Source organism: Vigna unguiculata, chromosome 2 (genome assembly GCF_037176805.1).
Source record: "Vigna unguiculata cultivar grain cowpea cultivar isolate G323 ecotype 2 chromosome 2, ASM3717680v1, whole genome shotgun sequence".
NCBI classification, from domain to species: domain Eukaryota; kingdom Viridiplantae; phylum Streptophyta; class Magnoliopsida; order Fabales; family Fabaceae; genus Vigna; species Vigna unguiculata.
Window position 1 is genome coordinate 18,085,275 of NC_140793.1, and position 12,723 is coordinate 18,097,997.

At 34.4% G+C, this 12,723-nt stretch overlaps 1 protein-coding gene across 1 annotated transcript in view; it reads right to left on the reverse strand.

Moving 5' to 3' along the window:
• LOC114173675 (DExH-box ATP-dependent RNA helicase DExH5, mitochondrial-like) overlaps nt 1-12,723 on the reverse strand; it is a 34,360-nt gene that overhangs the window by 3,560 nt on the left and 18,077 nt on the right. Inside the window, exons 9-14 of the mRNA XM_028058192.2 lie at nt 10,168-10,335; nt 9,817-10,089; nt 7,879-8,073; nt 5,637-5,840; nt 5,464-5,533; nt 5,229-5,377 (exon numbers count right to left, since the gene is read on the reverse strand). Coding sequence (XP_027913993.1) covers nt 5,229-5,377; nt 5,464-5,533; nt 5,637-5,840; nt 7,879-8,073; nt 9,817-10,089; nt 10,168-10,335 — 1,059 coding nt within the window. The remainder of the gene's footprint in view (nt 1-5,228; nt 5,378-5,463; nt 5,534-5,636; nt 5,841-7,878; nt 8,074-9,816; nt 10,090-10,167; nt 10,336-12,723) is intronic.

Genomic DNA, 12,723 nt, shown 5'->3' on the forward strand with positions numbered 1-12,723 from the left:
CTAACGCAGTTTAAAAAATTTTCCCCTCGAACTCGCAAAAACGCTTTTGAACTAGAGTTCATTTGATTCCATCTATTCTACTACCGAGTTTACCAATTATACATCAAAAACGAGTTTGCTTATGAGTAAACCCGAAAGCAATAAGTGGGCACGTAAACTCCTTCAAGTAAATGAGTTAACTCGCAATTTTGATAATTGTTAGAATATAATCAGCAATTACAAATTTCTAACAAATCAACCGTTACATAATCTCGTAAATTAGGGTGATTGATTTCATATTATTGTGTGTCTTTATTGTAATTGATTCTATTCAATAGTATAAATAAATATTGTGTGTTCTGCATTATACACGCAACACATTCAGAACATATACAATCATATAATAACCATACTATATATTCTGTTTGTGCACTAGATATTGCCATAACACTTTGTTTCTTATTTTTCCAAGACATTAAGTTACCACCAATGGAGACACACATGTCCAACCCTTTTCTAGAAGATCCTTTAATGTGCTTTAATATACGAATAACTACATTCCAATGATCTTTACAAAGGGAATGAAGAAATTGGTATACCATACTAACTGCAAAGGAAATGTTAGGATGAGTAACTATATATAATTCAATTTTCCAACTAATCTTCTATATTGTTCGGGATCTGACATAGACTCTCACTGATTTGGTAGAAGTTTGGTATTAAGATCCATGGGTGTGTCAACATATATTGAATTTATCAAGCCAATTTCTCCCAAAATATCCAATGTATACTTCCTTTGAGAAATAACAATACTATCATTGGATTGTGCCACCTCAATACCCAAGAAATATCTGAATTTTCCAATATCTTTGGTCTGAAAATGATCACAAAGATGTTGTTTCATCTGGGAGATGACATTGTTGTGTCATTGCTTGTAAGAACGATGTCATTAACATCTACTATCAAGTAGACACATCCAGCACTCGAGTGACGATACAGACTCAGTTATCAAAGCTAGAGGAGACAAAGTAGTTGGCACTTGAGTTAAGTCACTCGGTGGTTGTTAAGAACGATGTCAGCAACTGTAAACCTGAAGTGGTGGTGGAAAAGAAATTGACGGCGAACACAAATGGAGTATCACAAATAACAGAAATATTGACTGAACTAAGAATATTGGCGATATTAGATGGAGACATATTGGAAGGAGAATGATTTTTAAAGTAAAAAGAAGACCCATTGAAGGTGGTATCTGCAGAAAAAAAATAATCATCAAAAGGAGAAAAACACTTGTATCTTTTTTGTGATCTTGTAAACGCTAAAAAAACATAATTGTGTGATCAAGAAGATAACTTATTAAGATCAAGACTTAACACGACTAGGTCCCTAAGTGTCAGAGTGAATTAACGCAAAAGGGGATGAAGCATCGTTTTAGACACTATGAGAAAAAGAACTATGACTATGCTTGCCTAACTGACATGACTCACACACCAAATTGGACAACTTGGATAAGACAACCGCGCCAACATGTGTAGGAGGACAAAGATGATAAAAACCATGATAAACATCTCAGCCTCCATTCTTAACACACCACATAAAACCACCCAAAATCAACACAAACCATTTCTCCCTATCCCACTCAACCAACCTTGCTACTTCCAATCGTTCTCCAATCCTTAAGAACATGAGTGTCGAAGAACTCCAAGCCAAACGTGAAAAGGGCTTATGCTTTTAATATGATGATATGTATGTCCAAGGTCATCATTGCAAACGTCAGTATATGGTAATCCTAGCTCCAAAACCTCCACCAATGGCTGATGAGGAGTTTTAAGAATTATTATCTAACTTGAATCCAACCATAACAGAATTAGAAGACCAACCCAATTCCTCCCCAACCTAGATAAGCCTCCACGCCCTCATGGGCCATTCGGTTCCCCAAACTTTGTGTGTATTAGGCCGGATTGGCAATGTCCAATTGTCCATTTTAATAGATAGTGGGAGTACAAATAATTTTTTGCAGGAATGATTGGTGAAGTTTTTTGAATCTTGACACCACCCCGACCTAAGGTTTCTTTGTTCAAGTTGGTAATGGGGAGGAGTACAATGCTCCAAGTTGTGTAAAGAGGTGCAAATCCACATTTGTTCACTGAAGACCTTTTTGTCTTGCCCATAGGAGTGTAGTGACGGAAAAGTCTAGGCCCAATACTTACTGATTTTGATAAATTAATTATGAGGTTCAAAAGAAAGGGCCAAGTAGTGCAACTCCAAGGAATTTCGAGACCCAAAGTCAGTGAAATTTCATCCCAACAACTTAAACGACTTCAAGCCACTGATTCAATCAAATAGTATTATCACATTCAGGCACAACCTTCATCTCCTGAGGATGACAAAATTGAATCTTTGCTCCAAGAAATTGAGGCCATCCTTCATCGCTATTCCACTACTTTTGACGAACCAAAGAAGCTTCATCCACCATGACGCACTGATCACAAAATTCCTCCTTTGAAAGGAACTAATCCTATCAATGTATCGATAACCTCAATTTCAGAAGCAGGTTGAAGAGATGTTACATTCTGGTATCATCCAAAAGAGTTTGAGCCCTTTCTCTTCCCTAGCAATGCTTGTGCGCAAGAAAGACGCAATATGGCAATTTTTGTGTGGATTATCGCACGTTGAACGTCGTCATGAACAAGGACCGCTTCCCAATCCCTACCGTGGATGAACTTCTTAATGAATTAATTGGTTCTAAGTGGTTTTCTAAGTTGGATCTGCTCTCTGGTTATCGTTAGATCCAAATGTTTCCAGGAGAGTCTTACAAGACTACCTTTCATACTCATGAAGGCTACTATGAATTTATCATCATGCCATTTGGTTTATGCAATGCTCCATCGACTTTTTTAGAGCACCATGCATTAGTTGATTCACTATCATCTTCGTAAATTTCTTATTGTTTTCTTTGACAGTATCTTAGTTTACCGTAAGAGTTTACAAGAACATGTGAACCATTTGCAACTTGTTTTTCAATGTTTATTGGATTACCAAAACTTTTTTTAATAGATTCAAGTGTTTTTTTGCACAATCCAATGTTGTCTATCTAGGCCATATCACTACAGAATAGGGTGTTGACCTAGAGAATGACAAGATTGTGGCAATGCAAGAGTAGCCGGTTCCTTGTAGTGTGAAACAACTGTGTGGGTTCCTTAGGTTGACGGGGAACTACCATGGTTTTATAGAGGGATATGCTGCCATTGCTTCACCTCTAACTGATTTGTTGAAGGACGCCTTTCATTGGACTATGGTGGAGCAACAAGCCTTTGATGATTTGAAGAAAGCCATGACTGAAGCCCCTCTTCTTGCCTTGCCTAACTATGAGATTCCTTTTCAACTCGAAACTGATGCGTCTGGATGGGGCTTGAGTGTAGTACTTCTTCAGCAGGGCCATTCAATTTGCTTTCACAATAAGAATTTGTGACAAGATGTGTAATGCTTTTACTTCTCAAAATCTAAGAGTGGCTCCCCCTAATTAATTAGGAGTTTGGCATTGGGATGCATGGATGTGTCAACAAACTTTGAATTCACTAACCTAGTTTCCTCTAAAATATTTAATGCATACTCCTTTTGAAAAATAACAATTTCATTTTTGAATTGTGTTATCTCAATCCCCAAGAAATATCAAAGTTTGGCAAGATCTTTGGTCTAAAAGTGGTGAAAAAGATGTTGTTTTACCTATTAGATGTCATGGTGATCGCTTGATGTAAGTACAATATCATCAATATATAATACTAGATAGATACAACCAACACTTGAACGACGGTAAAATACTAAATGATCCAAGTGATACCAAATTATTGAACAACAATGCTAAATTTACCAAACCAAGACCTAGGAGAGTGCTTGAGGCTATGCAGAGACAACATACCAATCAAGAAGACTCCCCCTGAGCAGCAAAACTTGGAGGTTGCTCCATAAGATTTCTTCCAACAAATCACCATTAAGAAAAACATTTTTGACATCCCGTAGATGAAGAGGCCAAGATTGAATGTCTAATGTCCAAGTATCATAATTAGTTACATCTAATTTGTCACTAGATAAATGCACATTGACATAACTGGATCACACATAGGAATAGCAAGAGGTTATAGATAATTGTAGAGCAAGAAATTGTTTGCCAAGTGAGAGAAATATGCATCAAAAAAGTGAAAAAATTCCAACGAACAACGATCACGATGAGATCTATAGATTTGAAAAGAGAACAGATAGGCGAGCTTGACAATAGAAGTCGTAGTCGGAGAAGAGGGTAGATGAATTGCAGACCCACAAGGGCTAGGGCAACACATCAGAGCACTAATTGTTGTGATTTTTGTAGTGTAGTGGTCGCGTCATCGGTGTGATCAGAATCATCGTGTCACGTCCCAATGATGACAACGGGAATATGACGAGGAGGCTATACTATGGTGGTAGCACAGTGGTGGCAAAGAAACAAAGAATGGTATCTAGAGCTGTAGTTCGACAGTAATCGTATATATATACATTTTTTTGTCGCCACCACAACTGTCATCGTCATTGTTGCAACCACCACTGGGATCTTGTCAGCCAGGTGACCACCACAAGTGTAAACACGTCAATACTGGTGGTGGTGCATGACGATACAAGGCAACTCCATTAGTTATGGAACTATCGACATTGTGACAACCAGCATGGGATGCACCGTTTTGGCCAACCACTAACCTCAACAACATCAACAAGACTGATAGCGAGAATTTTGGCTATTTACATGGCAGAGAAAACAGAACTCTCAAGATGAGGAATGTGTAGGAAAATATGAAATTATATCATTAATAACAATCACACCATTTACATTTTCATCACCTTTATTTGTAACAACCAAAAATGGTGGCTATTTACATAGCGAAGAAAACAGAACTCTCAAGATCGGGAATGTGTAGGAAAATGTGAAATTATTTTATTAATAACAATCACACCATTTACATTTTCATCACCTCTATTTGTAACAACCAAACACTTTACGATAAGGAATTGAAAGATATGTCAAAATAAAGGGAAATATTTTAAAGATATTTTCTCCTAATCAATAAGAAAATATTGAGGTTACTTTTAACCTAATTATCCTCTATTTACACACGCACACACACACAAAGATGTTGAAAAGTGTACAAGAAAAAGTAGCGATGACAGTTTGAAACTAGGAGTAGATCAAAAAATTCTAGGTCACTAAAATAGAAAAAACTTACATCTTTTTTATCCGAAGGTGTTAGAAAAGGATCTCTAACACTAAGGCCGGCAACAATTGTTAATATAGGATCCAGACAATTGAATATAACACCAAATATCAGCATCTTGCCAAGTTTAGGTTCCATAGGAAGCACTACCAAATGGCGCCCTGACAATTGATAAGCAAACTGAGACTATAATTTAAATGAAAATAATTAGTTAGCAGTTTTTCATGCCTGATAACGATCAACCAACCTAGAATAGTCAGATTCTCATTCTCATCCAGAGCTCCAATTGTTTTTAAATATTCAATTGCATTTTGAACCTATGAAAAAGATCGTTAATGTGTTTCAAATATAACAAAAGAATTGTGCATGAATTGGAGATAATGTTATAACAAAAAATTAGAGCATTGAGTTTATCATTACCGCAAGTATCTCTGGAGACTGTAAAGCCCTAGACAAAAACTCAGATATACTTCCTAGTTTCAAACTTTTGATTTGCAGACAGAGAGATTGCAACGGCATCCTCAAAATTTCAGGTAATTGATGCTTTGTGAAAGAATCATATACACATCTAGGATACAGATGATAACATTCTCCTGGTTGAACACGACCAGCTCTTCCTCTTCTCTTGAAAAACAAAACGTTAAATGGTAAGATAGAATAAAATCTTTAAAAAGTCAAATGGATAATTGGAAGGTAATTGCAGTTTTGAACCATCACAATTTGTTCGATTGTGGTTTACTCAGTGGAACATAAAAACCAGCACACTGCATACCAAATATGATGATGACATTTCCACCTAATATGGAAGATTTAACAACTATAGGTCATATCGACATACCACTGGCAAAGTATTCAATCCCAAAGCATCTGTTAAATATTTACATATTTGCCGGAGGAAAAATAGAACTCAGCCTAAAGATTATCAGTCAGACTATTTGTTCCAAAAGAATAAAAATCGAGGCTTAAATTTTTTAGTCACCCAAATTTGGGTCATTTTCTTTAGAATTGAAAATTTGGTTTTTAAGTCCCTAAATCTCAGAAAATGTGTTTTGTCCATTGGAACTAACAGCACAATACTCTTTACTAACGTGGCTATTAACATGCACTTCAATGACACTAACAAAAATAATAATGTTAAAATTCACTTTTTAACATTTTTGGCTAACATATCTTTTTAATCCAAAACATGAGTCAACTATCATTTTAGACGTGGTTTTTGAAGTCCCTCAAACTTAAAAGTGATATTTTAGTTCTGTTAAGTTTAAACATGATTTTTTAGTTTAATAATTTAAAAATAACTTACAAATTTGTCACTACAATGTCTACACGCATGGCTAACAATCTCAGAAAAAATCCGTAACAATTTTAAACCTCCAAAATCTAGATTACCAGATACTGTTTTAAGATAAGTTCGCAAATAATTTGAAACCCCCAACATCTAATAAAGCAAAATGAAACATTGTGTTCACACAATTCCAGTCACAGGCAACTTTACTTTAATCTCAAAATAAAACTTTGGTGGAAACTCCATAAATGACAATGTTACAAAGATGTAACAAAGAAAGAAGATAAAAACAAACTACATCATTGGAATTGTTAGAATAAAAGAGAGATATAGGCTGAATCCTTAATGTGTAGAGCACATAGAGTTATGTATTTATAAATAAGAAAATAGAAAGAGACGGGCCTAAGCCAGGTACATCTAATAGTAATAGTAATACCATACCAATCACTCAATCAACAACAATAGGAGAAGGGAAGAACGAGAAAAGGAGAAGGGAAGAAAAGTAAAATATATTTCAAAAACCATTATGAATCATATTTCTCAAATTGTTCAAGTTATGCCAACAACAACGTCAATTTTGATAACCAAAAAGAATTATTCAATTTAGAAGACTTAAAAGAACAATTTTAATCTCAGGGACTACAAGTATCTTTTAATTTGGAGGACTACAATTTGAGGGACTAAAATTTTTAAAATTTGAAAAACTAAAAAATCACTTTCATCTTTGGGAACATAAATAAAATTTGACACAAATTTCAAGGACTAAAGGTCATAATTAGTTATATGTCATTATCCTTGATTTTGTATTTGAATCTTATTCTAATGTAAATTTTAAGTTTAACACAACATCAAGAAAATCAGCTTGTAAAGTGAAGTTTACACTCACTTATATACTATAATTTAGTTATATCTTTAGTCGAATATAAGATCTCCAACAAATATTTCCATAGAAGTCTCCAACTAAGTATAGTACCCACTTCCCTATAATTGAAAGTTTTTCAAAACTAAATTGTAATTGAGAAACTTGATTTACATATAGTGAAACGTTAACCATGTAATCATATAACACAAATGTCATGTTTTTCAGTCACTACTCCACTTCTAAAACAAAAAAACTTCGACCAGCCCATAGCCTTGCCTTTATTTAAATGAAACACATAGCTCTATGACTAAGCATATTGCCACCACTCCAAATACAGCACTCGGCCTACTAAACTGATAAGAAACAGTTTCCAAAACTTTCTTTCAAAAGTTAATTGAAATAAATGAACCCAGTATTACATATCAGACATCATGAATAAAAAATGCTTTCAAGTAATATAGAACATGTTAGATATAATCATTACTGACAATGATAAAATTATAATATAAGCTTACTTGTTGAACTGAAACCTTAGAAATCCAAGTAGGAAGCAAACAAGGTGTGTTATTCAGTGCATCATATGATGATTCTTTTGCCTTCCCACAGTCGATAACAAAAACAATATCATTGATTGTGATACTCGTTTCAGCAATATTTGTTGCTAGCACTATTTTCCGTACTCCATCTTCAGGTTCTTCAAAGATTAACCTCTGCATATGTAGTAAATAAGGATTATTGGAATAAAAAATATCTAATATCTCTATAGTAATAAGGAAAAATATCCCTAAAATCTACACATTTATTTCCGCATATTTTTATTTCATTTTTTTAAAAGTGTGATTATTATAAATATCATATTGTAAAATGAATAAAGAACAACTCATCACAGTTGCAAATTGTGATAGTACACCCATATGTAGACACGAAAATATAAATCATCTATAGAATTGAAGGATATCATATATGTCCCACAATTGGCCAATAAACTTATCTCTATACAGACACCTACAAAAGACTTGAATTGTTCAATAATGTTTTCTTCCTCTTATTGTGTCTTTCAAGTCCTTGCCATGAGAAAGACAATTCTAATCACTAATGAACAAAGTGAGTTGTATGTGTTCAAATCCAAGGACTCCAGCAAAACAAGGGAAATCGTAAGTCAAAGAAGAACATAAAAAACATAGACTTCCCAAATATGCATTCATCGTATAGAAGACTTGGACATCCCTCGTTCAGTCTTATTAACTCTTTGATGCCTCCTCTATTTACCAAAGATTCTATCGAGTCTTACTGTTGTGATATTTCTCAACTGTCAAAGCACTATATTGTGCATCATATCCCAATAGCAATTCCTTTTGATTTAATTAACTCTAATATTTCAAGTCCTGTTTTAGAATCTATCTTTGGGACAAAATGATTTATTACTTTTATTGACACATTTATACGTGTCACATGGGCAAACGTTATTTGGCATTTCATAGTATATAAGTGAGTACAAACCTCACCCAACAAGCCGGTTTTGTGGGGTGGAGTTAGTCCTAAAGTCCACTTGTTAACAGATATCAATCTTATTGAATCTCTATTGTCTTTTGTTCACTCTCCTACCCTAGTGTCAAATCTACCTCATTGAATCTCTGGTTATGTTGCTTTTGTCTACTTTGATATCTTCATTTCAGTAAATTAGAACTTAAAGCTCTTAAATGTTTCTTTATTGGTTATCCTTGAAACAAAAGTGGGTACAAATGTTATCACCCTCAAAATCATCGTGTCTTTATTACAATTTATATCACTTCATGGACAGAATCTGTTTTAGTCAATGAGAAATCACTTGAAGTGGAGGAGCTCTCCTTGCCATCACCATATTTTTCTTCATAGGATTCCCAAGATTTAACTCATGAAGCCCTATGAATGGGATAGAACCAAGAGATAGTAAAGATGAAGAGTGCACTGTTAATGTGTATAAATGTCTTTAATTAGCAGTCCTGATAATTTGTCCTAGGATATCTTATATAATCATTTTCTTTATTGTATATCTCCTTCAATCTCTCATATTTATGTAAAAGATATGCTATGAAGCCTATTTAAGAAAGGGAGGCCGAAGAATCAAAAAGCAAGCTTCAAGCTCTTCTAAACACAAAAATTGTGTCATATAATATGCTCTATTTTGTCTTGATATTGACATGTACAAGGTGTTTCCTTCATTATCAGCACTATGCAAACAATAATTTCTATTATTAAAAAAATATCATGCTTGGGGACAAAATCATTATACCTAACTTTTCCAATGACAAAATTATATGTATTACAGTAGCAGAATGCCAAATAAATCTTGTGTACTCATGCAATAGCATTCTTTTCCATTTATTAAAAAACTGAAAAATAAATAATAATGCAGAAAATAAGTACAGAGATTAGTGAGTATACATAAGCAGTGTACAAAGACAAGTCATTACCTGCTCCAAACTGTCCATTGAGCTATGGCACATTAGCAACAAAACTCGGTTTGGATCACTCAAGACAGGATGTGTTAGGAGCTTCTCCTTCAGAGCATTTATATCATCCCATCCAATCATGAAAACCAAAATGGCACCTGGTCTTTCATGCTCACATATATTGCACAATATATATTGTATGAGGTTAAAACCAATACAGTCAGGATTCCAACAAGACAAAGACTCCCTTGTTTGTGGACTGTAATAATTGAAATCAGCAACTCTTACCACATCCTGGTCATATTTTTCAGAAATAAGTTAATAAATACATGGCAAGGTTTGAGAAACTGTATGTTTAGAATTTTTAAGTACCTCCACAGCAGAAGATAATTGGCTTTTCCTCTTTCCTGGCAACTGTTTGTTCATTTTCCAAATCCTTTCTTGACCATAATCATCAATTTGATTGTCAGGAGTCAATCTGTAGCCCGACATTTCCAGAATATCCTCCAAAAATAGAGTTCTGACAGGATATGTAAAACCCTAAACCATCCCCAACCAATAAGAATGGGAAACTTAGATTTTAGTCCCAAAATAGTAATGTCAGTTGCATAAAATCAAAACATATAGTACCTCTGGTTACATCAAATAAAACATTGCTCAGTTTAATAGAATTCAGAGAAAACAGAGAAATAAGACTAGACTACTTGTAAATGATTTCACAAAAATAGAGTGCAGAGAAGGATGCTTTATATAAGAGTGACTCAATACTCAGTCACCATCTAACTGCCTAGACAAACTAGCTTGTAACAATGAGTACGTTATATTGTGTTAAAAATCCCACATCGGCTAGAAATAAGACGATTTTCCAGTATACAAGTACGTGCAAACCTCACCTTACAAACTGATTTTGTAAGGTTGAGTTAGGTTAAAAGATCCTTTCTAAAGATGTATGCAAGATTTGTTGTTTGTTGGGCTTATCATGCCACCTGCAATGGGAGCCGCTATCGAACCACTCATTTTAATGTCTAGTTTCACACTCAAGAAGTAAAGGATGGTTGCATAATGGAAATTTATCAAACATTGACTGTGTCACATGGTGTCAGACATCTAAGAAAATTGAGAGGCTAGATGAGAATATTTGCATTTTAATCAAGAGTTGAGTTGAGATGAAAACAAACAAAGATATGCTTGAGGGCTTCTTCAGTCCCCTCTACTGTTCTTGATATTTATATAAAAATGATAAAGGAGATACAAGGGAAGTTGAAACATTGAAGGCTACAACTAGGTGTTAGGTGTAGAGGTTATCCAACACTCAACCTCCTAGCTTACACATAATGATTGCCTAGATATACTAATTATTTCTACAAGTTGGAATATACTGAACCAATAGACTTTTGTTCAAAAAAATTCTCTAAAAAAGGAAATGTTGATCATATGTCTACATTTTGAATGAAGCATGGGATTGTTGGATAGAGAAGCAATGCTAAGTTGTCAGTGTAGGAAAGGATTTGCAAGACATACTTGTAGTACAGTAAGAAGAGATTGAATCCAAAGTACTTCACAGTTGTGTTAGCAAAATTCCTATATTCAAGTTTTGTGTTGGATCTAGCAACTTGTGTTTACTTCTTTGACCACCCGGATGTTAGATTTGCACCAAGGTTAAATGACCCTAAGGTTCATTCCCATTAAAGGTCAAAATCCTAATCTGCATCTAAAAAGGCACTGAATGAGCAGGACAGAGATTAATGAGGGGCTAAAAAGAATACCATGATAGAGAGCCATCATATGAATTTTCTATATAGATTTCATAAAGCTGCTTTTTGGGTGTATGTACCTATCCCAAAGGATAAAGCTATATATATATATATATATATATATATATATATATATATATATATATATATATATATATATATATATATATATATATATATATATATATATATATATATATATATATATATATATATATATATATATATATATATGAAATACATCAGTTGAGAACAATTCTCTAATTATTTATCACATCCAAATTCAAGTTTGTATAGTTGAGATTAAAACAGACAAAATATGTTTGAGGGCTTAATTAGTCCCCTCTACTGTTCCTGATATTTATATATATGATGGAGATACAAAGAAGTTGAAACATTAAAGGCTGCAACTAGGTGCTAGGTTAGAGGTTATCCAACACTCAACCTCCTAGCTTACACATCATGATTGCCTAGATATACTAATTACTTCTACACTCCCCCTCAAGCTGGAGCATACAAATTGTATGTACCCAGCTTGGAACAAATAAACTCAATTCGAGGTCCCCTTAATGACTTGGTCAACATGTTTGCGAGTTGGTCATTCGATCCCACAAACTCAGTACATATTTCCTTTGCCAACAACTTTTCACGAACAAAATGACAGTCTATTTCTATATGTTTTGTTCTCTCGTAAAACACTGGATTTGAAGCAATGTGGAAAGCAGCTTGATTATCGCAATACATCTTCATAGTCTTGATGTCACAAAACTTAAGTTCTTGAAGAAATTGCTTCACCCATATAAGTTCACATGTTAGTGATGCCATGGCTCTATATTCAGCTTCAGCTGTCGATCTAGCTACTACACTCTGCTTCTTACTTTTCCATGAAATAATATTACCTCCAAGGAATACATAGTATCCAGTAGTAGATTGTCTGTTCATAGGAGATCCTGCCCAATCCGCATCACAATATCCAGAGACATGAAAGCTTCCTCGATCTTCATATAACAACCGGGAGCCTTTTTTAGGTACCTTAGAATGCGGATGATAGAATTCCAATGGCCAACACATGGAGACTGCATAAACTGACTAACCACTCCAACTACAAAGGATAGGTCTGGCCTTGTAATGGTGAGATAAATTAGTTTTCCAACCAGCCTCCTGTATCTTTCAG